Source organism: Crocuta crocuta, unplaced genomic scaffold (genome assembly GCF_008692635.1).
Source record: "Crocuta crocuta isolate KB4526 unplaced genomic scaffold, BGI_CrCroc_1.0 scaffold108, whole genome shotgun sequence".
Taxonomy (NCBI): domain Eukaryota; kingdom Metazoa; phylum Chordata; class Mammalia; order Carnivora; family Hyaenidae; genus Crocuta; species Crocuta crocuta.
Genome location: NW_027532825.1, coordinates 7,103,334 through 7,126,044, shown reverse-complemented (window position 1 = coordinate 7,126,044; position 22,711 = coordinate 7,103,334). Strand labels below are relative to the sequence as shown.

At 43.1% G+C, this 22,711-nt stretch overlaps 1 protein-coding gene and 1 long non-coding RNA gene across 3 annotated transcripts in view; one reads left to right on the top strand and one right to left on the bottom strand.

Annotated features, from left to right (window-relative positions):
* Window positions 1-12,216: 12,216 nt before the first annotated feature.
* The window catches only part of INHBA (inhibin subunit beta A), a 13,503-nt gene continuing 3,008 nt past the window's right edge, over window positions 12,217-22,711 (bottom strand). For both annotated transcript variants that reach the window (XM_077781146.1, XM_077781145.1), the window contains one exon: window positions 12,217-13,816. In XM_077781146.1, the coding sequence (XP_077637272.1) occupies window positions 12,936-13,816 (881 nt within the window). In that variant the 3' untranslated portion in view covers window positions 12,217-12,935. The remainder of the gene's footprint in view (window positions 13,817-22,711) is intronic.
* The window catches only part of LOC144245801 (uncharacterized), a 9,205-nt gene continuing 3,637 nt past the window's right edge, over window positions 17,144-22,711 (top strand). Inside the window, exon 1 of the long non-coding RNA XR_013339427.1 lies at window positions 17,144-17,204. This is a non-coding gene — a long non-coding RNA (uncharacterized LOC144245801). The remainder of the gene's footprint in view (window positions 17,205-22,711) is intronic.

Genomic DNA, 22,711 nt, shown 5'->3' with positions numbered 1-22,711 from the left:
CCCTGGAAACAATCCTCCTGCCCCATGACCTACACCTTCTGCCTTTCGGACATGGTGCCTCCTTGCTTCCCTTCACTGGGAGTTTATATTTACTTCTTACCTTCTCTAGGGCTTCCTGTAAGTACGCAACTCCATACAGCCTGCCTCGAGTTCTTTGCCCTATGTTGTCATGCATCCCTGACCCAGCTGGAGGTTCCTTCCTCGCAGGGGTCACTGGAGGAGAATTTCAGAGATCCTATAATCTACACAAATGTATAATCAAAAAGGAGGAAAATGGACTCCAGTTTCCCATGGACCTCTGTCATGCTAGTGGATGGTGGACAGGCAATGATTTTAGGCAGATCTGCTCTGGAATCCTATCTCTGCCACATTCATTCACCAAGCTTGACCTACAGGGTCATAGTCCTTTCTTTGAGAGCCGATCTGGTGATTGGAGGATGCCATCATTTTCTGTATGAATTACATTAATAATGCATCTCTTACCATTTCCCTTTTTGGATTCTTTCAAGTACGATGAGAATTTAAAAACCCTTGCAGAATTTTATGAATATAGAATCTTTCTTTATTTTGTAATTTTTCTTCACTCTTTTGCAATCATCTCTACCATGGCTCACATGCCACCAGTGTTCGCAGTGAGTTTTCCTTAGCTCTGTAGAAACGATACATTTGATTGTTAGTTTGTGTTTTTGTTGTTTGTTTGTTGTTTTTGTTTTTGCTTTATTCATGTTTCAAGTTTTTATGTAACATGATCACAAATACAACTGGAATGTACAGATTTGGGAACATACACAACAAAGTCTTAGTAACCATAGAACTCAGCCAGTGAGAGCAAAATTGCACAGGTATTGTATAGAGTAACCCACTGGCTATACGTACTATATTCTGAAAGCATCAGGCAATGTTATTTTATGGAGGAAATAGGAATCATTCATCAATCTCAGAGGCGGTTCAACGGGATCCATTAAGAGATTTTCTGTACTATTTCCTATCGTAGCAAAGTAAAGTTGGGAAGATGATTGTTATCTATCACAAGAACTTAAGTTGTGAGTGGCACAACAATTGAGGAGACAAAGTATTCAGAAGAGGAGCCCTAAAATGCAAGTAATTACTGAGTTTAGGAGCAAATAGCTCTGCCTACTTACATGGTAGCTACTGAGATTATCACTAAATAATAATCTTTGTATCCCCATTCCCCCACCCCTCTACAGGGCTAAATTATGATCAGCATTGTCTATTTAAGAATATGGGAAGTGGGGACACTGTATAAAGATTCCCCACAAGCGTACTGAAATGTAAGTTTGGTACTTATAATACTTGGCTCTCCACCTTTCACCCTACCTAATCCAAGGCATCTAGCAGCAATGCGATTTAGAGAACTGACCTTTCTGAGGAAGCTGGTTCTGATTCGTCTTAGTCGATCATGGTCTCCTGTCCTTGGGATTGGCCTGTGCCAACTTGAGCCAGAGAGTCAGTAGGAAAGGTTTATTCTCTCTGTGAAAAGTCCTCACTGTTTTTAAGAGAAAATCATGGGAAGTAGTCTATGCTGGAGGCACATGAGGATGAGTAATGCCTAGGGTTTTGTTAAGGGTTTTGTAGAGATCATGAGCCTGATGATAAAGCCAACATATGGATGAGGGGAATGAGCAGAGAATTTTAAAGAAATAGAGCCGGCGCCATGATTACACTGTGCCTAGAACCTTGGTTCCACATTAAATGAGCAACACGTGTCTTTATTATTTAAACTTGTTTGGTCACATTTCTACTTTTAGAGTCAAACATACACTAATTTCTTTTCCAGTGTTTAAAAGATTCTTCTTCAGTAATGAAAAAAATGCTTTCTATGGGACACTTCAGTTTCTATCAATTCAAAGAAATCAGGTGCTTCTTTCATTTATACATTAAGCTAATAGAAGTTGTTACCTCGAGAGATGGACTAGGCTGAAAAGGATGGCGATAACAGGGTTATTTAAGAAAGCTCTTTGGTTATGTGGAAACTAATTTGACAATAAACTATTTGTAAAAAAAAAAAAAAAAAGAAAGCTCTTTGGATCAAGCACAAGAACCCTCCCTGATTGATATCATAGACAGCAAGTAATAATATCTACTCTCAAAACATCCGGTGGCACCACTGTCAGAACTAGAATCTTAGGTAGGGACGCCTGGGTGGCTCAGTCGCTTAAGCGTTCGACTTTGGCTCAGGTCATGATCTCACTGTTTGTGAGTTCGAGCCCCACATCAGGCTCTGTGCTGACAGCTCAGANACTAGAGTCTTAAAATGCATAGGACAGCATCCAACTGAAGGAAATGTTTCTGATAATTCTTGGAGAGTAGGACCATAAAAATATAATTAGATATTTCTAGCAGGGGTCAATGGTAAACTCATCATGTTAGACATTGACCTTTGCCATTTATATGTCTTCTCACTTTTGAAATTTTCCAAAAAGCCTTATCCGGTAGATATTATTTTTATCTTAAATTTAAAGAAGTAAAGTAAATATAGTTATTTAAATGTTTTATGTCTTTATTTATTTTTTTTATTTTGAGAGACAGAGACAGAGAGTGAGTGGGGGAGGGGCAGAGAGAGGGGGAGACACAGAATCTGAAGCAGGCTCCAGGCTCTGAGCTGTCAGCACAGAGCCCGACGCACAGCTCGAACCCATGGACTGTGAGATCATGACCTGAGCCAAAGTCAGATGCTTAACCGACTGAGCCACCCAGGCGCCCCAAGGAAATATAGTTATTGAATTCAAATAATTTGCCAGTGTCACGGTGCCAGTAAGTAGCTGACCTAAAGTCTTATTACCTATCCTAGAAGCCATTCTCTTTACTATGTTATAACTTCAATCTAATTTAATTTCTTAAAGTTTATTTTGGGAGAGACAGAGAGTGTATGCGCAAGGGAGGGGGGAAGAAAAGGGGAGAATCTCAAGCAGACTCCACACTCTGAACACAAACCCCGGGCAGGCCTCGATCGCACAAACTGTGACAGCAGGATCTGAGCCAAAATCAAGAGTCAGACGCTTAGCAGACAGACTGAGCCACCCAGGCGCCCCAGTTTAAAGTAATTTAATTATTTCATTCATAGACTTAAAAAAAAGAAGATTAAAACTCAAAAGCCATATAGGGCATGCCTAACTATAATGATTAGAAACATCTTCCAGCACTTGAATCGGAACTGACAGTTAATTCAGCTTTACTTGTTTTAATAGCATATACCCTCTCAATGGACCAAAAAGGCCCTTCTGACTTTTCAAAAGAAAATTTTTTAATGTTTATTTTTGAGAGGGTGGAGAGATGCAGAGAGAGGGAGACACAGAATCTGAGGCAGACTCCAGACTCTGAGTTGTCAGCACAGATCCTGACGCAGGGCTCGAACTCATGGACCAGGAGACCATGACTTGAGTTGAAGTCCAACGCTTAACTGACTAAGCCACCCAAGTGCCCCCCTTCTGACTTTTCAAATAGAAGAGTTTTCTGCTGTGGGTCTCCGGAAAGTGATAACCTACAATAAATGCATTCCCAAAGACTTTACGTTGGAGTAACATGGTAAAAGTATAGATATTTTGGGATTAGCTGCACTTGAACATTTTATGAAGGAGTAGCTTCCAGAGTTTAAAAAGGCACCTTTGACCAAGGTTGTATTGTATGGTCACTATCATTCTTTAAAAACTGTATTCAGACTGTGTTTCTTTATCATAAACTCATTTCACAGTGGTGTACTGAGTGGTTTGGGTACGATGGTAAGCAAAAAAAATAGATGATTGAATTAAAAAAATATTAGAAACAAATTAATGGCCTGGGAAGTTGTGTTTATGGATTAAAGAAGATAGGAAGGCTATCCTCATTGCTATTTTGATTCTTCAGTCACTAAAGCACTTTGACATGAGCTCACTCTCAGAGCACCCCAGGGATATATGCTGCCTAGGTACCATTGACTTCACCCTAAAAAGAATAAAACCAGATTCAAAGCATCTAGTTCAAGGTCACATCACCAAATTCAAGGGCATTCTGGACCAAACAGGCTTAGCATTCACTCCATGATTGACGCATCTTCCGTTTCTCCATGCATATACGAATTCCAGTAGGGCTAATGTTGTACATTATCCATTCATGTGAAACCAAGTTGGCTTTTTTTCAGAAATGAGGTCATATAATTACTAAAATCCCCTTCATATTAGATCTAATGTGAAAACAAGGAGGGTCGTGATACTAAGCCCTATTCATACAGTTTAAAACCACACCCGTCAAATTCTTTGATCTATAGGATCAAAGATGGAACTTAGTAGAACATAGCCCCCCTCTGCATTGTATCTAGTCATGATGTTTCGTGTGCACCAATAAACTGCCCAGTCAGTTCCTATAAGGAACTCCCGTTCCTACATGGCCTTTGTCAGGTTGTGCCTCCAATGGGAATGCATCACACAGTCACTGTTTCCAAAGGCCACTGCAAAAATGCTGAAATCTGGCGAAGGCCGTGTGTCGCATGGCTCCCCCAACTGTTTGCCCATTTTCTTTGAAGCAGCCATGGTGCTACCTGTACCACATGATCAGGGAAAATGGTCTTCTCTCCCGCATACAATCACAATTTGTTATTTGGGAACCACAGGGTCCTTGATGTTAAGACTCCTTCCATTTCTGCCTACAGCCGCCTTTCTCCACTGGTCTAGACCCAAGTCTTTGAAGTCTGACAGGTGGAGGGTACAAACTTCCCCACCCTACTTTCTTCCCCTGGGCACTTACTCCTCATTCAGGAAAAACAAAACCAAACAAAAAACAAAAAACCTCAAGCAATTTGATTCCTTAGGGCCAGCGCATGCATTTATCAGCTTACTCCTGATAAGTCACACTGAATCTGGAGAGAAGTACTTGACCTCATCCTTGCCACCCATGCCTTTCACCTACTTTCTTACTTCCTCTCCAGTTTTGACATCTGAAAGATGTTTTGTTTTGTTTTGTTTTACAGTGATTTCTTTTCCATGGAATTTACTTCCAGTGCCTAATCCATATTCTCCCAATTCTGGACTGACTACTTTGAAAATCAGTTCCTCAGATGATGGATGGATCTAGTTAGAATCATAATTGGGTAGTTGTTCGATATAAAATGAGTTAGGATTGCACTTTCTGTCTTGTGGAACATTTAAAGCCTGAAGAGAAAAGCTGTTCACCACCACCCTATGAAGCTGGGCCACAGCAGTGAGCTAGAGTGGCCACAAGTCTTGGCACGTTTGTCTTGCTGCTCCATACCTACTGACACTTGGCTCGCTGGGACACTGATGGGGCCACCTAACATTGGCCATCCACTCCTCTTTGAAGAGTCATGGGGCATCCTACTTACTAGGCAACCTTAAGTCTGGAGAAAACTCTTTTGAGTCCTCTGTTCAGACTGCTTTCATGAAGAGGCTAAATAAATGGATGACGCAACCCAATCATCTAGAGTTTTCCAGGTAATTCAAATTCTATTATCCCGAGCCCAAAAGGAAGAGGCTATCATTGCTTGCTCCAAGTTTTCAAACTGAGGCCGTTACTAGTAACTTCACAGCAACATGGGCCAGTCCACCATCTCCTGAAGACTAGCGAACCCTTACCGCTTTGAGAACACAAGGGTTAGCTGATTTCAGAATTATGAGCCCCGTAATACTGGGAATAATAATAGCTACTAAAATATTGCAATAGCATTTCAAGTCATTTCATCTAGTTGGCAAATGGATCACGTTGAGGATAGGATTACTCAGATGGAACATTAGTTTTATCTTTAAAAATACCCTATTTAATGACAAGTTTACTTGAGTCTTTGAGGGCTACATAAATTGACCATGAAACACAAACATTTGTTGTTGAGATCAATGGCAGGAAGCGTCCCTGGTTCCGTTTAGAAGAGTTTGATGACTGTCTTCACAGTGCTTGGAAGTTTTAGCACAATAAGCACTTTGAAGCACAAGGCTTTGTCGTCCCCTGCCTCAGGCCCGCTGTTTCTGGCATAGATTAGCAGTGTTTGTCTTTTTTTTTTTTTGCTTTCTTGCTTTCACAATGGAAGAGTTTCCCCATAATGACGGCCTTTATCCCACGTGAGTACCCAGCTTTTCAAGCTTTGGGGCTGTGGGGCTCAACTGTGTTGGGACTACTTCATTAATGAAAGGCGTAGACATGTGGTGGGAACTTTGCTGCCACATGATAGTCTTGTCTTAGAACAGTGTGTCCCCACGCGGACAGTGATACAGGCACTGCCACCACCGTGGCAGGAGGAATGACAGCAGCGCGTTAACTCTTGCCCTGGGTGGCTTTTCCAACGTCCCTTTCTGACCCTGACTGGACCTTCCCTCCGAACTCCCTCGGACTCCTTCCTGAGCAAAAACCGGTGTGTAAAAAGTAAGAGTCCTCATCATTTTGATTCAACCAGTTGGCCTAATATTTCTCAAAACCACTGTTGGATTTTAACTGCCAAGCGTTCGGTGAGAAGAGGACTTCTCTACTGTCCCTCTAGTGACGTGATGTCCTACTGGATGGACGGCTAAGATTTCAGGCTCTTCGCAAAGTGCACAGAGGCAAGGGGGGCAATTGTCAGTGTCTAAAAAGTCTTGAAACAGCTCTGTGGTTTCTTTTTCTTTTTTTTTTTTTGCTTGGAAATAAACAATTTCCCTTCCCCCCCCCCCCTTTTTTTCTTCTTGCTGTTAATTACATGACAATTCAAGAAAGCCTGAAAGGGTGTAATGGAGAATTTCTAATGAATCCTGCCTTTTCATGGACCAAAGAGAAGACTTAAAATTGGATTCAATGCAGAAACACAAGACTTCTTTCAAAGGAGCCGACGCCATTATTTGATGCAAGAGGAAATTAATGCAGTGCTCTGTGCCCTTGCACTTGGATACCTCCTCAGACAACTCAACTGTTTGCTGAGAAAGCATCAAACTCCTAAATGAAATGGATTTGGCAGTTTCTTTTGAATGATGACACATTCTCTTTCTGTGCCCCATATATATGCATCTTCATCATAGATGTTAGATGTGTAATATATATATATGCATATGTATATATTTTTCTGCACCTGATTTTTGCTTTCTTTCTGTTGTTTTTGCCTTAATTATGATAATATCTGTATCCGTTTCATAATAATGTTACTCATTTGTAAGTTAGTGGGGTTTTTCCTTAGTTACTAATATGCATTCATTATTAAACTTGGCAGGAAATGAAGGCATGTACCCACGCACACGCACACACAAATATCACTGAGCCCATAAAGAAAAATACTTTGGGTAAAAGGTTTCATCTGGCACAATATAAGAATAGAAAAATAAGACATATTCATAAATATAAAGCAAAACTCTAACCACTCTCATTTTTTAATTTTCAAAAAATGTAACTTTTCTACCTAAAACAAATAAAAAGAGTTTACAAGAACCCGGCATTTCAATTGGAGATAAGTTAACTGTCTGCTGAAAGTGTGGTAAAAATTTCTAAGTGTCTTCAACACTCAGTCCCAACCCCCACGCCCCCCCCCTCCTTTTTTTTTTTTTTTCATTGTCAGTACATAAGGAGACTAATACAAATATTGGGGTCTGGAGCAGCAAAGTAATAACTTTAGACTTTAATATAGACCTAGATTGGAATCTTAGTTCCAATTAATGTTACTTTATGCCTCAGATTCTTCGGTAAAAGCAGGGAAAATCACATCTACACGATGGGCACAAGGGACTTGCTTGGTTCACCTGGCAATACCCAGGCTATTTACAGGAGTTAGTTTTTCCATATAATCTCTTACATGGGCACAGATACTACAGCGAAACCTACAGAACAAAGATGGAACAATCGATTCATTGTTGACTCTACTTCTTTGAGTCCATATTGGTCTTGTTGGTATAGGTTCTTTTCCTTCCTAAGGCATGCTGTTTTCTGCTCTCGTGCAATTCCAAATTTCTAGCCAGAAGGAAAGGAATATGAAAGAAGGGAGGGAAAAGAGGGGACGGAGAGAAGGAGAGAAGGAGGAGGGAGGGAGGGAAGAAAGGAATATTGCTTTATTTCATGGTACTTGCCACTACAATTTGAGAAACGGGAAATTAACAAAATGAATAAAATATAACCCCTGCTGGTCCAAGCATCTGCAGCTTATTACAAGGCCCCGCCACAGCGGTCGTTATTCTTTCCCTCCCTGAGTTCTCCCAATCGAGCTTTGGTCACCTCTCTCCTCCGTGCAGTCTGCGTCTCATACTCTTCCCGAGAATTTCGGGAGAAATGTAATCGTCACCCCGCGAAGGGTGTAGCAGTATGTGTGCAAAGTTGACCTTGGAAAACCAATAAGACATAAAATAAAAATAAAAATAAAAAATAAATCCCAAACAGGTTTTTTATTTAACGTAAGGCCAAAGAAGCTATCAGGCGCTGCTGAATACTGTCCACTAACTGTACAAAATATTGACTGCATGCCTCGCAAACACCAAAATATCCACTGGAATGCCATAGAAATAAATAACTTCCGCTATAAACACATGAAAACATATCAAACTGTTATCTCTTTAAACATATTGTAAATAAAAAAATTACCAGTACTTCTACACAATAAATATTAAGAAACCATTGACATAGTTGAAATGCACTCATATAAATTAACAACTTTAATTACATTAGCCAAACAGACATCGGTTAAAGAACTGCATGTAGTATGCCAAAAAAAAAATAATAAAATAAAATAAAAATAAAAAATAAAAACAAACAAACAAACAACATCAACCACAGAACATAAAAAGTTTAAAACAAAACAGGCTTCAGATTATCTTGGCTTTCATAATTATATTTTTCTTTTAAAGAAAAATATCAACCCATTGTCAATGCACTGTTTTTCAAAGCATTTAAATAGAGGGTAAAACCCATTGGAAATTAATACAGAAGAAATGATTCACTTTATGCATAAAAAATAAATAATAGAGCTGAGACATGTGGTTTGCTTCTGCTCTTGAAGATGTGAACAGCTTCTGAGCATTCATCCGCTCTGACCCATACAACAGCTTTCAGTGATAAAGGGTTTAATTTAAACACACACAATGTCCACCCCCAAGCCTCCTGCCCACATCTACAAGTTTCGTTTATTGTGTAGGTTTTCAGGGTGACTAAGTTTTTCTCTACATTGAAAAGGGAAGTTGCCAAAAGGTCCCCGGGAAATCATTTTTTCAAGTGAACATAATAATTTGAATCTAAGCTTAATACAACCAAGGCATTCGCGTTCTCTATTTTTTAGACTCACTTTTTGAGGTCCAATCCCACGGGGGTAAAAAAAAAAATTCACTTGCTCTTCCTTAGAGGAGAATGCAGGCATTCTCCTGGAAAACAAAGTGTGGAATCAATCTTAAATTTCTATGAAATTGATTGGTCTTCTGGGGCAAGAAAACCCCAACTCAGTGTGATGGAATTTGCCATGCTGTTTTTGAAAAAAATAAAAAGTGAAAGGAAAACAGGAAAGAGAAAGAAAGAAGGAAGGAAGGAAGGAAGGAAAGAAAGAAAGAAAGAAAGAAAGAAAGAAAGAAAGAAAAGAAGGAGAAAGAAGAAAAAAGGAAGGAAGGAAGGGAGGAAGGAAGGGAGGAAGGGAGGAAGGAAAGGAAAGGAAGGAGAAATAAGAGTCCAAACTACAAAATATGTATCATTCTTAAAAGATACTTGGGGATGAAAAGCTTTTCAAAGCTTTTAAGACTGGTATGAGTAGATTTTTTTAAGAGCTTAGAGATTAGCCCTAGAGAAAGAGTAGAGAGATGCTAAGATCAGATAGAGTCACCCTGTTTTAAGGAAAACATACTATAAATAACCCAATATGGTAGAATTTAAAAGTTTTTTCTTTTTGGCCTCATGTTGCTACATGAAAAGTGGGGTTGTTCACAACAGCCTGTATATCTTCCAAGATTACTGAAGACAGCAGTAATTTATAATTCTATTTCAAGGCCATACACATTTAATGAAATAAGGTTAAAGTTTACAGATATTTGATAACCTGATCATTTAGTTTCAATTAAATCATCCCATTAAAATATTGGCACATGAAATTTCATTTTGCTCTGCTTCCAATTACTGTGGCCACTAGTCAAACTCCATCTTACCCCAAGACATCAAGCACTCTTTCAAAGGGCCTATAAAGATGGCGCACACACTTGAGATGAATGGGAGCCACAAACAGGTATCGGCTGTCTTTTGAGCATCTTGCGTTTCCCATCGCCCTCTCCTTGAACCTTGCCTCACCATGCCCACCTTCCTCACCTGCACAGTTTCCTGGTCAGTGGTTAAGAGTGAGGAAGCAAGTACCAAACTTGCATGCTCTCCCTCTTACACTTAGAGTCCACTCCCAAGTAGTACATGTTATATATCTGCATAAGAAAGGATGGACCTCAAGATGTAAGTATATTTGCCCAGTAATACCATTAAAATCATTTGCTTACATACAGTCTAGTGTTATATAAGGTACTGATTTAGTATATATCTCAAGAAGAGCTAAGCCACCTTTTGTCATGTTTGGTTTCATACTATTTTATATTCCTACCATTAATTTTTTTTAAATCTATGAACAGACATAGGGCTGGAGGGTTCAGTTTTTTACAAAATACTAATGAATGCAATTTTTCCAAATTATTAGTGTTTTTCCAACTTTTGCAAACTTCAAACAAGTCAGTAAAAATAAGTCTCTGTATTTTTAAAAGCATATAAATGAATAACTTATGAGCTATCATAGGCAAGCTAAATACTGTGGAATAAATTAGTAGAAATTTAGCTTTAAGCATGTACTTTTATATCTATAAAACAAAGTGTTTTTTTTTCTTTTTTGCATCTGAGTCAATACATACAAACTTATGTATCAAGAGTTTTGGCTGTAAATTAAATAAAATATTAGGGAGTTTTACCATTGCTACCGCCCTGGCAGTTTTCTTTCTTGCTCTCAAACTCTTAAGACCTTCCCCCAAGTTATTTAGCTTTTAACTAGTGACAACAACATTATTTAGCCCAGCAAGTAAAATTTCTCACAAGCAGGCCTTAATCACCGAAGAAAAAAAAAAAAAAGTACCCAAAGGCTAAAGATTTTTTCTTTCTGAAAAAAGCTTTCTGATTTAAGATTGATTCCAATAGATAATAAATATAAGTTACCAACAAAAAAATTTTTTTTTCAGATCAGCCTAGAACCTTGCAGAACATGAGTTTCCTGTTTTCCCTGGTGGGACGGAGGTGGGGGACAAGAAAAGAGGAGGGAACGGAGTCCCTGCACATTGAAAGAGGGTCTCTGCTGAATATTCACTGGCGTTTCCAGGCTTCTTCCCATCCAAATTTTTGAAATGTGCCCACTTAGTTCAGAGTAAAAGCAAAAACTATAGCCTATCCTTCTTAAAAATACTGTGTTTTGCACACAAACATTCATTGCTTTAAGAACATTAAAAAAATGACAGCCTGAAGTCCTTAAAATGTGTATGTGGGCATGACGCAATACATGTATATATACACACAGGTACGCATCTGCACAAGCAATGTATATATACACATACAAGCATGTCGTGTTCCATGAATCCGGTTGAACTTGATATCCGACAGTGTACAACTACTGTACATCCAGTATGAAATGTCCTGTTTCATGGATGTCAAAGGAGTCAAAACCCAGACTTCTCAGGTCTTGGAAGCCTGAACACAATCCACCCTACTCCACCTTGAATCCCAACCCCTGACTCACTGATGGTGAATGATACCAACCACAGACAGACTGTTTAAAGGCTCACACAAATGTCTTTGGTGTATGTGTCTATTTTTTTAAGGTACAAAATAATAATAATAATTATAATTATAATAATAAAAATAGCTATTTTGTGTGCTGTAGCAGTTCTTTTATAGCTCACATTAAGTGCAGCTCTTAACCCCCCCACCCCCACCCACAGAAAATACTTGTTAAATAAGGGATTAGACAGGTCAAACACCATTGTAGTGCAAATAGTAAACGATAAAAAAAAAACAACATTTACAAAATATAGAAATGTTTGGATCCAACAGATGGACAAACATATTCCTTTCAAGTATCTCTCCTTGAAGAAAATAAAAATTAATCAGGTTACTTCCAATACAAAAAAGTCTCTCTTTTTGTTCTCTCTCAGGTAAACAGTTTCAAACCTATTAGGTTGCATAGTTCTAAGATCATAAGCACCTTAACGAAATGTGACTTGGTATTCTTTGTTCCTTGATTTTTCTCTCTTCCATTCTTGTTCTCAATTTGTGTTTTTTGTTTTTTTTTTTTTAGGTTGGATTTTGTTTTGTTTTGTTTTGCTTTGTTGCAAAACTGCTGCGGGAAAGGAAGTGTGCCACCTGCACACTATAGTTCTCTTATCAGTACATGTGTGTGCATGGGTCATGTAGAAATGCGTCTGTGTGTGTGTGTGTATGTGTGTGTGTGTGTGTCTGCGGTGTGCGTGTCTGTGTGCATGTGTGCACGGGCTGATATACACAGAGAGAGGGTCACACAGACATACCTTACAACCTGGGTAACTGGATGGGAAAGTGCCTGTCACTGGCTCTTTCAAACTCATGGCTTTCTAGATGCTATTTGGGTTGTGCTAGCCCGCATTTCTGCGGACCAGACAAGTCGACTTCGAGGCTCGCACTGAAGGGGGACCGAAAAGGAGGGGATGATACTCCCGTGTAAGCAACGGATGTCATCACTTTGATAGATATCGGAAGAAATGAAGGGCACGCCTTTCTCCCTTACCCTCCCAATTTCCATCTCGTTCACCGCTTCATCTCTGAGCCCTGGCTAAGGAATTTTTCCACATCTTCCTTCATCTGTTTCAGGTTTTGTTTTTAGTTTATTTTTTTTTTTTTAATTTCTATATATTTTTTTCTGCTTGTTTAACTCCGAAACCTTAAACATTTCTTCGTGTTGCCACTGTCTTCTCTGGACAACTCTGGCTCCCGTCCCCCCTGGGCTGGGCGCTCTATGAGCACCCACACTCCTCCACTATCATGTTCTGAATGTCCTTTTTGATGATGTTCTGCCCATCATCATAGTACAGCATGGACATGGGTCTCAGCTTGGTGGGCACACAGCACGACTTGAGGTTGGCGAAGGGGCTGTGGCCCCGCATGCGGTAGTGGTTGATGACGGTCGAGTGGAAAGAGAGCGAGGACCCAGATGTGCCTGCTATGTGGCTCGGGCACTCACCCTCGCAGTAGTTGGCGTGATAGCCGGAGGGAGCGATGATCCAGTCATTCCAGCCAATGTCCTTGAAACTAACAAAGAACTGTTTCTTACAGCAGATGTTGACCTTGCCGTCACACTCCAGGCCCCGCCTCCGCCGCCGATGAGGGTGGTCTTCAGACTGGCGGGCCTGCAGCATGAGGAAAGGTCTGTGGGACTGCTCCTTGTCGTCGTCTGCCCCCGCGTCTCCTCCGTCCTTCCTCTTCCCTTCCCCCTCCTCCTCCTTCTTCTTCTTCTTGCCCAGGAGCACGAGGCTGGCGCCTGTCTCGTGGCATTGCTCACAGGCGATCCGAACGTCCAGCGAGCTCCTGCCCTGGTCCAGCAACCGCTGGATGCTGCTGGAGACCGGGAAGATGTGCCAGGTGCTCTTCCGCGCGTCCACCACCTTCTCCGATATCAACACCTCGTTCCTCTCCTCCGTGAAGCCCGCTTCCTCCGCCTCCTCCCCTGCGTCCACGCCGCCCTGGGGTTGCTTCTGCAAGAGCTGGATGGTGACTTTGGTCCTGGTCCTGTTGGCCTTGGGGACTTTGAGGAAGAGCCAGACTTCTGCACGCTCCACCACCGACAGGTCACTGCCTTCTTTGGAAATCTCAAAGTGCAGCGTTTTCCTGGCTGTGCCTGCAGACGAAACACAGCACAAGAGAGAGCAGGGACATGCTGTTAGTTGTGATGTTGCTCACCAGTCACAATTTCAGGCAAGCACGGGGTCTCTGGGACAGGCCATCTCCAACGGGGGTCAGAGAAGTATGGCCCGGCCGGCTGTAAGAACGCTTTTGACATTCTTAAATGGTTGAAGGAAAACAGTGTGTTGGTGACATGTGAAAATTATATGAAATTGACACTTCAGCGCCTGTAATAAAGTTCAGCAGGACCACAGCGACACTCATTTCTTTATAGGCTGTCTCGGGCTGCTTTTGCACTAGATCACCAGCCACAACACAGGCTGGCCCACAGAACTTAAAATCTCTGCCCTCTGGCCCTTTCCAGAGAAAGTGTGTCAACTCCTGCTCCAGAAAGAAGAGAGCCTAAGGTCTCAATCAGCGTCCGCAAGCCTGGAAGTCTGTACCTGTTCACTAGCTGTTAAATCTCAGTTTCACCTTCTATAAAATGGGAATGGCATAATGACATTCGACCCATCACGCCTCAGGTTTGGAAGGACCAAATGGGATCACGTAGATGAAGCACACTGTGAGCTCTAGCAAGCTGTGGAAGTGGTGCTGCTCCCACACAAATAAGCAAACCACCCCCCCCACATACACACACACACACAAAAGTGCCCACCGAGCTAGGCTCCTCCCCCCTCACCACAACCTGCCCTACGCTTCCATCATTTTTTGCTGGGTCACCGCAACAGCCTTTTCTTGCCTCTGGCTCTCCAGTAGGGAGCCAGGCCCCTTTCCAATCATCTCACCATCCAGCAGGTATAAAACAGGAACCGCCCAGGCCTCCGGGCTGTGCCTCAACCTCAGCTCCCTCCAGCGCCCCGACCTCTAAGGGGCAGCCACACAGTGTCTGAGGTCAGAAGCATCCCATGCGCTCTCTCACCTCCAGGCGGTGAGATTCTAGACCCTCGCTCGTCTAGAATTCTCCAGCTCCCAACACATCATCCTCAGTGGCTGCCCTTGATAAGGTTCCGGTTTTCAGTTGAGACCACACCGCTTCCCTGACCCTCCTGCCAGTCTGATTCAGGACGCCCCAGGTCTGAGATCCTATCCGTCTTGTTCACTGTCATGGTCCAGCATTTACCAGGAAGTAGGCAATCACTTGATTCCTTATTAACAAATGGAGGCATCCTTAGCGTTGAGTTATCTTAGATTAGGAGACCTACCCCCTACTGCTGTGTGCCCCATTTCTGCCTCCTTCTCCTCTGAATGCAGCTTAATGAGCCCCAATTACAGCAACTGCTACTAACAGAGAGGCCATCCGCACAGTGGCAAGGTAACTGGATTTAGAGAGCATTCAGTTCTTACCTGGTTTACACTATTCCCTTCGCTTTCCATAAGCACCTGTCTGTCTGTACAATGTAACTACATTTACTGTAAGGAGCAGGTGTCCAGACTGGAATTCTCTGGTTGATGAAACACCTTCCTTCACTTCCACTTTTAGCACTTGGTGGTATATGAAGCATACCCTCTTTCCATGGCCGCCTCCCGCATGTACCTGCTTATGACAGTCCCACGGACACGCATCTCGTACACAAATCTGAGAACAGCGTTAGGGGAAGTTCATCTTAGAACTCGCGAGTCCCCAGGAGGGTCTCCCTGCCTGGATTTCTATAGCTAACGGAAATCCAGCCATACTTATCACTCTCAGCCCTGAGATGTTTACGGTACTATAAATTTTCGGCACTGGTTCAATTTCTCTGCAGCAGAAGGCAGGCTTTTCTGTGCATTGCGCACTGTAGATTCTGTTCTTAATTTAACACACTCTGCACACTGCGATTCTGATAGTGGTAAATTCACTGAGGCCAGGGCCAGGAAAGGCTACATATGTATACAAAAGATTCTCTGGCATCTTNGGACCCTGGCCACAGTGGTGTGTGTGGGGGGGTGATGGGGTGGGTGGGGGGGGGTCCCCTTGCCTCCAGCCTTGGGTCTCTGGCAGGAGTTGAAATGAATAATAAAGCTAGGTTTACGATTAGATCACCAGAGCGGAGAGCAGTTGGAAGAAGGGGGGACTGTCTTTTTTTAGGGGGCATATTTCTTTTCGAAACGTGAATGCGGTACGCCCCTTTGCTACAAACTGGCGGGTTTTTCTGTTGCTGTTTGTTTAGTTTCAAGAAAGCGGAAGAGAAGACTCTAGGAAGGAGAGCTACATGATTTAAATTTAAAAAGACAATCGGCAGCAGATTCCAAGTGGTAGGGTCCTTCCGGAAGCCACCCAAGCCTCTGAGAGGCGGCCTGAAGGAGGGTGCAGGCTCCCTCCAGCGTGGGCACCTCCACCCCGCCCCACAGAGAACAGTGACAAGCCACCTGCTGTTCTCCCGGCCGCCTCTACGCAGGCCAGCTCCTGAAACCTTAAACTGCGCAGGGCGCCACCCTAAAGACCGAGAGATAGTAGCTGCTAAATTAGAGAAGCCAGAGGGCACAAGGTTGTGTTTTGTTTTTCTAGGAAAGAGTGTGAAACTGGAGAATCTGACTCGTCCTCGGGATGGGAAAGCTCTCTGGGTTTCAGGTAACTTATTCCCACAGCCTCCACCGGGCTTTCACCTGTGCTCGACAGGAGGGGCCGGGGTGAAGGACGCCGGTCCTCGGGTAACCAGGGGGTCCGGACGGCAGTGCGGACCAGCACACGTCGGACTTCCCATGAACAGAGGCCAGGGGAGCCCTGGGATGCTGGGGATGGGGGGGGGGTGGGCTCACTGGCCCACGTGATTGGAGCCACGACAGCACACGCAAATTGCCTTTGTAGGTCACTGGCTTCCAGTAACAGCCAAGAGGAGAGCCCCTCGGTTCACAGGAGCAGGTTTCTAAGGCAGGATATAGCCCCTCCCCTTCTTCACAGGCAGCTGTACTTGGAAGCAAATGATTTAGTGTTCCTGAGAGAGGATCATACAAAGAGAGTACTCATTAGAGGGGGCTCAATCTGTCAGGTGCTGTTATATTAGGATCAGAGAGGCATCATAAAATGACTTTCAACCTGGTCCTGGCTGATAATTAACTGCATGGCATCGCCTGCGTACCGTGGGGAGGCACAGCACTGATCTCTGCGTTGGTTTAATTATCTGAGCTGAAAGGCTGTTCCCTGTATTTGCCTCCATTGCCTGCGTGCTGGATCTCTCCCCCATATTTCTGACATTTGGATTTTCCCCCTACTAATTGACATGCCTGTCGCCTCCTTCTCCCGGTGTCCATTTCTGGAACTGCTATTTGTATATTGCATGATATTTTATCAGGGCAAAAAAATAAAACAGATCCAATTGCATGAAAATGCTGTTGCCATAATGCTCAGGAGAACAGGGGGAACAGAGAGATGCAAGTCTTCCTAATGTCTACCTTATATGCAGGTACATTTTAAAAGTTCTATTGTATTTGACTTATTAAGGAGTGCAATATTTTTTCTTTCTTTTACATTTAGCGTTCATTGCAGAAGGGGGTGGAGAGAATGAGACAGCTAGAAGCTGAGATGATTAATATTTATCAAGGCTGTAGCTTTCAGAAAGATATTACAACCCTCAAATTTCTTAGGTATGAAAAATATATAACTAGTGACTTGATTATATTCCCTTTATCTGTATTTTACCTAAGAGAGATTGTTATTCTGCAGTGATGCTTTTAGGATGCTCCAATCTTCAAATCTCTACGCATAACAATTTGAAAACAACGGAAGCAGGCTGCCTGAGGCTGAGGTGTTTAGGATCAATTACTAATCACTTTCAGGTTTGACTTAAATAGCTCCCGCATCAAATCCTGAAATGGAAGCCTTCCCACAATGCTTTGGGAGCAGGTACAGCATTAGCTTATACAGGTGTGCGCTGGGTTCCTGCATTATTACCTATCTAACTAGATATAGCTGGTGGCTTTGCTAACCTTTCATTACCTACTCTCTGATAATATTCTTTTCATCCCCCGTGCTATTTTTTCCCTCCCGAGGCTCGTGAGCAAGGCTTGTATCACAGCCTGCTCTGCCTGAGTAATTCACTAAGAAAGTCCCACGCAAACCCATGTGGGTGATAATATTTCATCACTTAAACCTCTATGAGCCCGGGGGACACATAGCAAAGGGAGAGAGAAAGGTGCATAAAAATGACTAGGAGGCTGAAAAATCACACCTTACAGGGAAGACCTTTGAAATGTTGCCGGGGAATGAGGGATTGGACCCAGGAAAGACCGGAAGCTAGAAGTCAGGGCACCTGAAAGCACCTTTTCCTTCGCTTTCAGGATTTTTCAAATGTGGTTTAATAACTCAACCACGAAAGCAGGCCTGCCAGGGGTTAAGCAGCCAAACCTCTCGTTATTCCCTTCCCCCACACCAGGACTCAAAATTCTGCTCCCCCTCAAGCCCCGCACCTCAGATCCGTAGGCAGATGAACATTTCTCATGAAATAAGCAATACAGGCAACACACACACACACACACACACACACACACACACAGCATTTCATTTGTGGTCTGCTTTGTTTTCCTCACCAGGGTCCTGCCCAAAGTCTGCTCCCTTGTACCTATGGGTAATAATTATGTCTCAAGTGTGAATGTGGAAAATCTTTATAGATTTAAACTAGCCATGGGGGGGGCGGGGGCGTGGAAGCCTCCTTGTAAAATGCGACTGTTACTTTAATTTTCCATTCTTCACCCAGGTTTCACTGTGCCTAGATATGGTATAGTCACTGGTACGAGCAGACGGAGCTACCGCTTACAGCATGTGTGTTCTCTGAAGCACTAACTTTGCATTTGGGCTGTTTCCAGGGGTTTCTGCAGACGGCGGCAAGTAGGGTCTTAAGGGTTATGCCTCCTTGAACCTGCCACAGAGGGTCTTACCTGTAGCAGAACTACAGGTTGGTCATAAATTATCTGGATTGATTTTTTTTTTTAGCCTTAAAATTTTTTTCTTAGGATGTGCTACTGAATTGTGAATGCTCGGCCACATTTGTGTGTCTCCCATTCAAATAGTGATGAAATAGAGAGAGTAAGGGGCTTCAGGCTCCTAAAAGAAGTAGAAAAAAAATTCTTAAGATTCAACCCACAGACATTTCAGAGACGTCTTCCAAAGTTCCTGCGAACTTTTACACTTTGGGTTTGGGATCTAGGAACCAGTCGAGTATGAGGAATTCTGATCTACAGCTCATGCTCGAGTACAGTTTGGCAGACGAGGGGCCAAGGCAAATAATATGTTTTCACAAAAAGTGCCTGGGAAGGTATTACTCCCAGGTCTCCAAATAGGAAAGCCAACTTTCTGCCCTCTGACCGCTCCCCGCCCCAACTCCGATCCACCTACGTCACAGGCCCCAAACCACTAGGCATCTTGCTTCTGGTCTTTCCCCCACCATCTCGCTGCACACTCTCACTTCAGAAACAAACGCATCCCCCAGAGCTGCGCCTAGTTTTTCACGAGGCATTCAGCAAACAGCCCTTTGCTCCCTGTTGGAAGTCACTTGTCATTTGTCGCTGGTGAAAAGCGTCGATAAGACAGGCAAACTAGGCAATGAAATGAGGGGAGCCGGGAGGCGTTTTTGTAAAAGCCCAGGCAGCCAGCCGTCTTCGGGAGAGATGTGTGAGCAGATCAGTACTGCTGATGATTCATGGTCACATTTCTCCACGCTGTGCTTCTGAAACGTATCATTCCTCTGTCTTCCATAGAGCTCGGGAATGTTCACATGTATCACTAGAATTCTCATTTCTTTTCTTCTCATTTACTGTATCACACACAGGTAGTCATGTTTCTCCCATCCCATAAAATCCTAACCGTTTTCTGGAGGACGAGAAGAAGCAGGGGGCAATTCACAATCACCAAGGTTTGGGCGCTGCAGAATGGGGCTTCCAGGAGGTGAAATTTCCTTTCCCCAGATTAAATGGGAAGGAGCAAAAGTCTTTGGAATGCGCCCTCTTGTGGCGAATCATTGCCCATTATTGGGAGAAGAAAGCGTGTAACCCCTAAAGGCACCCTTCGGTGACTGGTAATTCACAGGGAAGTTCATTAGATTGGCACGAACCGGTGAGAGTCAACTCCACCTGGAGATGGCTTTCTTGGGCTGGGGGAAAAGAGTCATCCAAGCAAGCCTTCTTAGATCCCTATTTGGGAAGTGTCTATTTCGAATTCAAATCTTCTGTAACCGGCATCCTCCAAGAAGGGAGATTTAAGGGTTACTTTCAACAACACCTGGGCTTAGTGAGCATTTTCCATTTCTTGGTGTCTCACTTGTCTCTCTTTCTCTGTCTGTTCTCCAACAAGTGCTATCAACTGTTAAGTTTGATTACCACAACCAGAATGTAAATCTGGCAGCATATGGAAACTCAGTGATAGGCTGCTATTGTACATTGACTGACCAGATATAGTCGTGGATCACAAGAAGATCAAATAAGTTATAGGAGTCAAGAAGGCCACTGATTCCAGCCTCATTGACAGTTATAGAGAGAGCTGACTTGACTCTACTCATCCCTTCTTTTTTTCCTTTACGGACTTAAGGTAAACACAGAGGAGTCTATGCCAGCCGTCCAGAGAATGTAGTGATCTTGGTGAGCTATCTTTGGGAACATGCATTAAAATTATTTTTTTACTTCTTGGGATAAATGTCAGAGAGCCTGAGAGCAATTCCTCACCACTTAGTTAATAACAGCTCGGATCAGCTTTGCAAAGATGGGGGCTCTTTCCACCTGAGCCCAATGGGACAAACTCCCTTCCAAGAGTTCTAGATGCTTGAGCTTTTGGTAGTCGCTCCGCTGCTGGGCCACATCACAGCCTCATTCAACCATCAAAGAGGGCCGAGGGCAAAAATTAAACAGGAATCCCCCCCCCCCAGTCGGGGAATCTTAAGGTTGAAAGATACATCTGTGGGTATGCGTGTGTCATGGGCATAGGTGACACTTATTGGCCAGGATTCTCTGCTACCCAAGAGTTTATAAAGAAAAGAAAAATGAATACCCTTTGCTATTCTCCAAATTCTTACGGTTTGACATAGCTTGAATATTACTAAGGTTGAACTATTCCAAAAGCAACGAGACATTTTTGTATATTCAGATGATGAAGCTCTTTCCTGGTGAGCAAAATCAGCAACAAAATACTCATATGGTACTCGACTTGGAGAGTAGACTGTCCACATAGCCATCATTAATTCCGTGAAATCATAGTAAATCAACTTGAAGTTGATGTGTGAAACTCCTCAGATGAGAAAAATAAGTTAAGTGTAATAAACCTTTTCTGTGACTCCAGCGGCTGACCCAAAGTCAAGTTGTAAACTCAACCAGGAGGAGTTTTCCATTACAAACCTTAGGCTGGAGTCAACGTGTGAGTCAAATGAATCACCTTTTTAAAAAGGAACTCAATTTCTTTTCAACTAAGCACAAAACTGAAAAGTAAAAAAAAAAAAAAAAAAGAGCGAGAGAGATTTTATATAAATAAGAAAAAGATCGGCACTGAGATGAAGGCCATAAGTAAGAAAGAATGTAAAAGGTCAAATTCTTTCACTGCAAAATTTCTCAATGCCAAAAGAGTGATTTGCTAGACAAGTCAGCTAAGTCACATGCTGTTGCCAGCATCAGGTGTATATTAAAAGTGGCCAAAGTCATAGGTATACTTAGTCATCCGATGCGGGTAAAGCCAATTGAGTAAGGCCTGCAATTAAAGCCATCATGTGTGGTAATTGGTACATAAAAACAGAGACAGGGTCCCTTGGTGTCAGCCCTGGGAGCAGACCTCTAGACCACTGGAACCCCTCCCCCCACCCCCCACCCCAACACTGGGCTCCATGCCACTCTCCTTCTCCTACCTTGCCATCAGGAAAGGTTGAGGAAAGCCTGAGTGAGTCCCTTGAAAACTCCAACCTGACTTTTTCTTTCCCTCAATAAGCTTCAACAGATAAAGTCATAATTATCATGCCCTTCGGGGGCTGCGTCGAGAAAGAGCTTGGAGAAAGAAAGACCTTCCTTTGAAAGAAGCTTCTGGTGAGAGAGACAGAGAGACAGAGACTGTCCTGCGGAGAAGCTTGCAGGACATCAGGGCTTCTCCTGTGAGGGGAGCCAGGAAGCCAGCAGGCTATCTCTCTGCTCCCCGAAAAGGATGCCCCGGTCTGGCATGGTTTTCTTGAAAACAGAACATCTGAGTCAACAGGTTTTCAGGATTGGAAATTCTGAGTGTTGCCTTAATTGTTTATACTGCTGCGGCAAACTTTTAAACAGTAATGCTAGGAGTCCCTGCACATACTTTACTGGCCATATGCTCTACCAAACAAAACAATGGCATTCCTTTCAAATGGATCTGGCAAGGGAAACAATTCTTTAGCCTGGCATTACCATGAAAGTAACACGGCATGAACACATCTGTGTGCCTGGGCGTGCAGGGGCTTGCAGGCAGGCGGAGGGTCTGTGTCACATAACTGTAAAAATAACCCAATAACTTGGCCCCGGCTCTGTGGCCGCCCTTCTGACAGGTATTTTCTATTCAGCAACAGGTTAGCGTGGTCCTGAGCCAAGGATTAGAATCTATTAAAGTTCTTCCTCTTAAGGATTGAGTGAGAGTTCAGGGTAGTCTCTGAGAGCACTCCGTCAAGGTTGTGTCCCTTGCCAGAGGGCTCTCAGTAACTTTGCAGAGAACAAAACTCTTTTTTGTTGTTGTTGTTGTTGTTGCTCAGAGAGCGAAAGTCGGTGTCCCGAAAGTGGCTGCGGCTTCAATGTCAACTGTCCCCCCCAAAGTCCTTCTTTACTGCCTAGAATGCGATGCCCGGGCTCTTCCAAAGCAGGGCTTCTAAAGGCAGAACTGTCACTAATAAATATGCCCTGCTTCTCCGGGGTGGCCCCTGACTGGACTTTTAAAGGGAAGGTTCGCCTTAAGACAATGACCTCAGCCACGCGGGTCCACCCC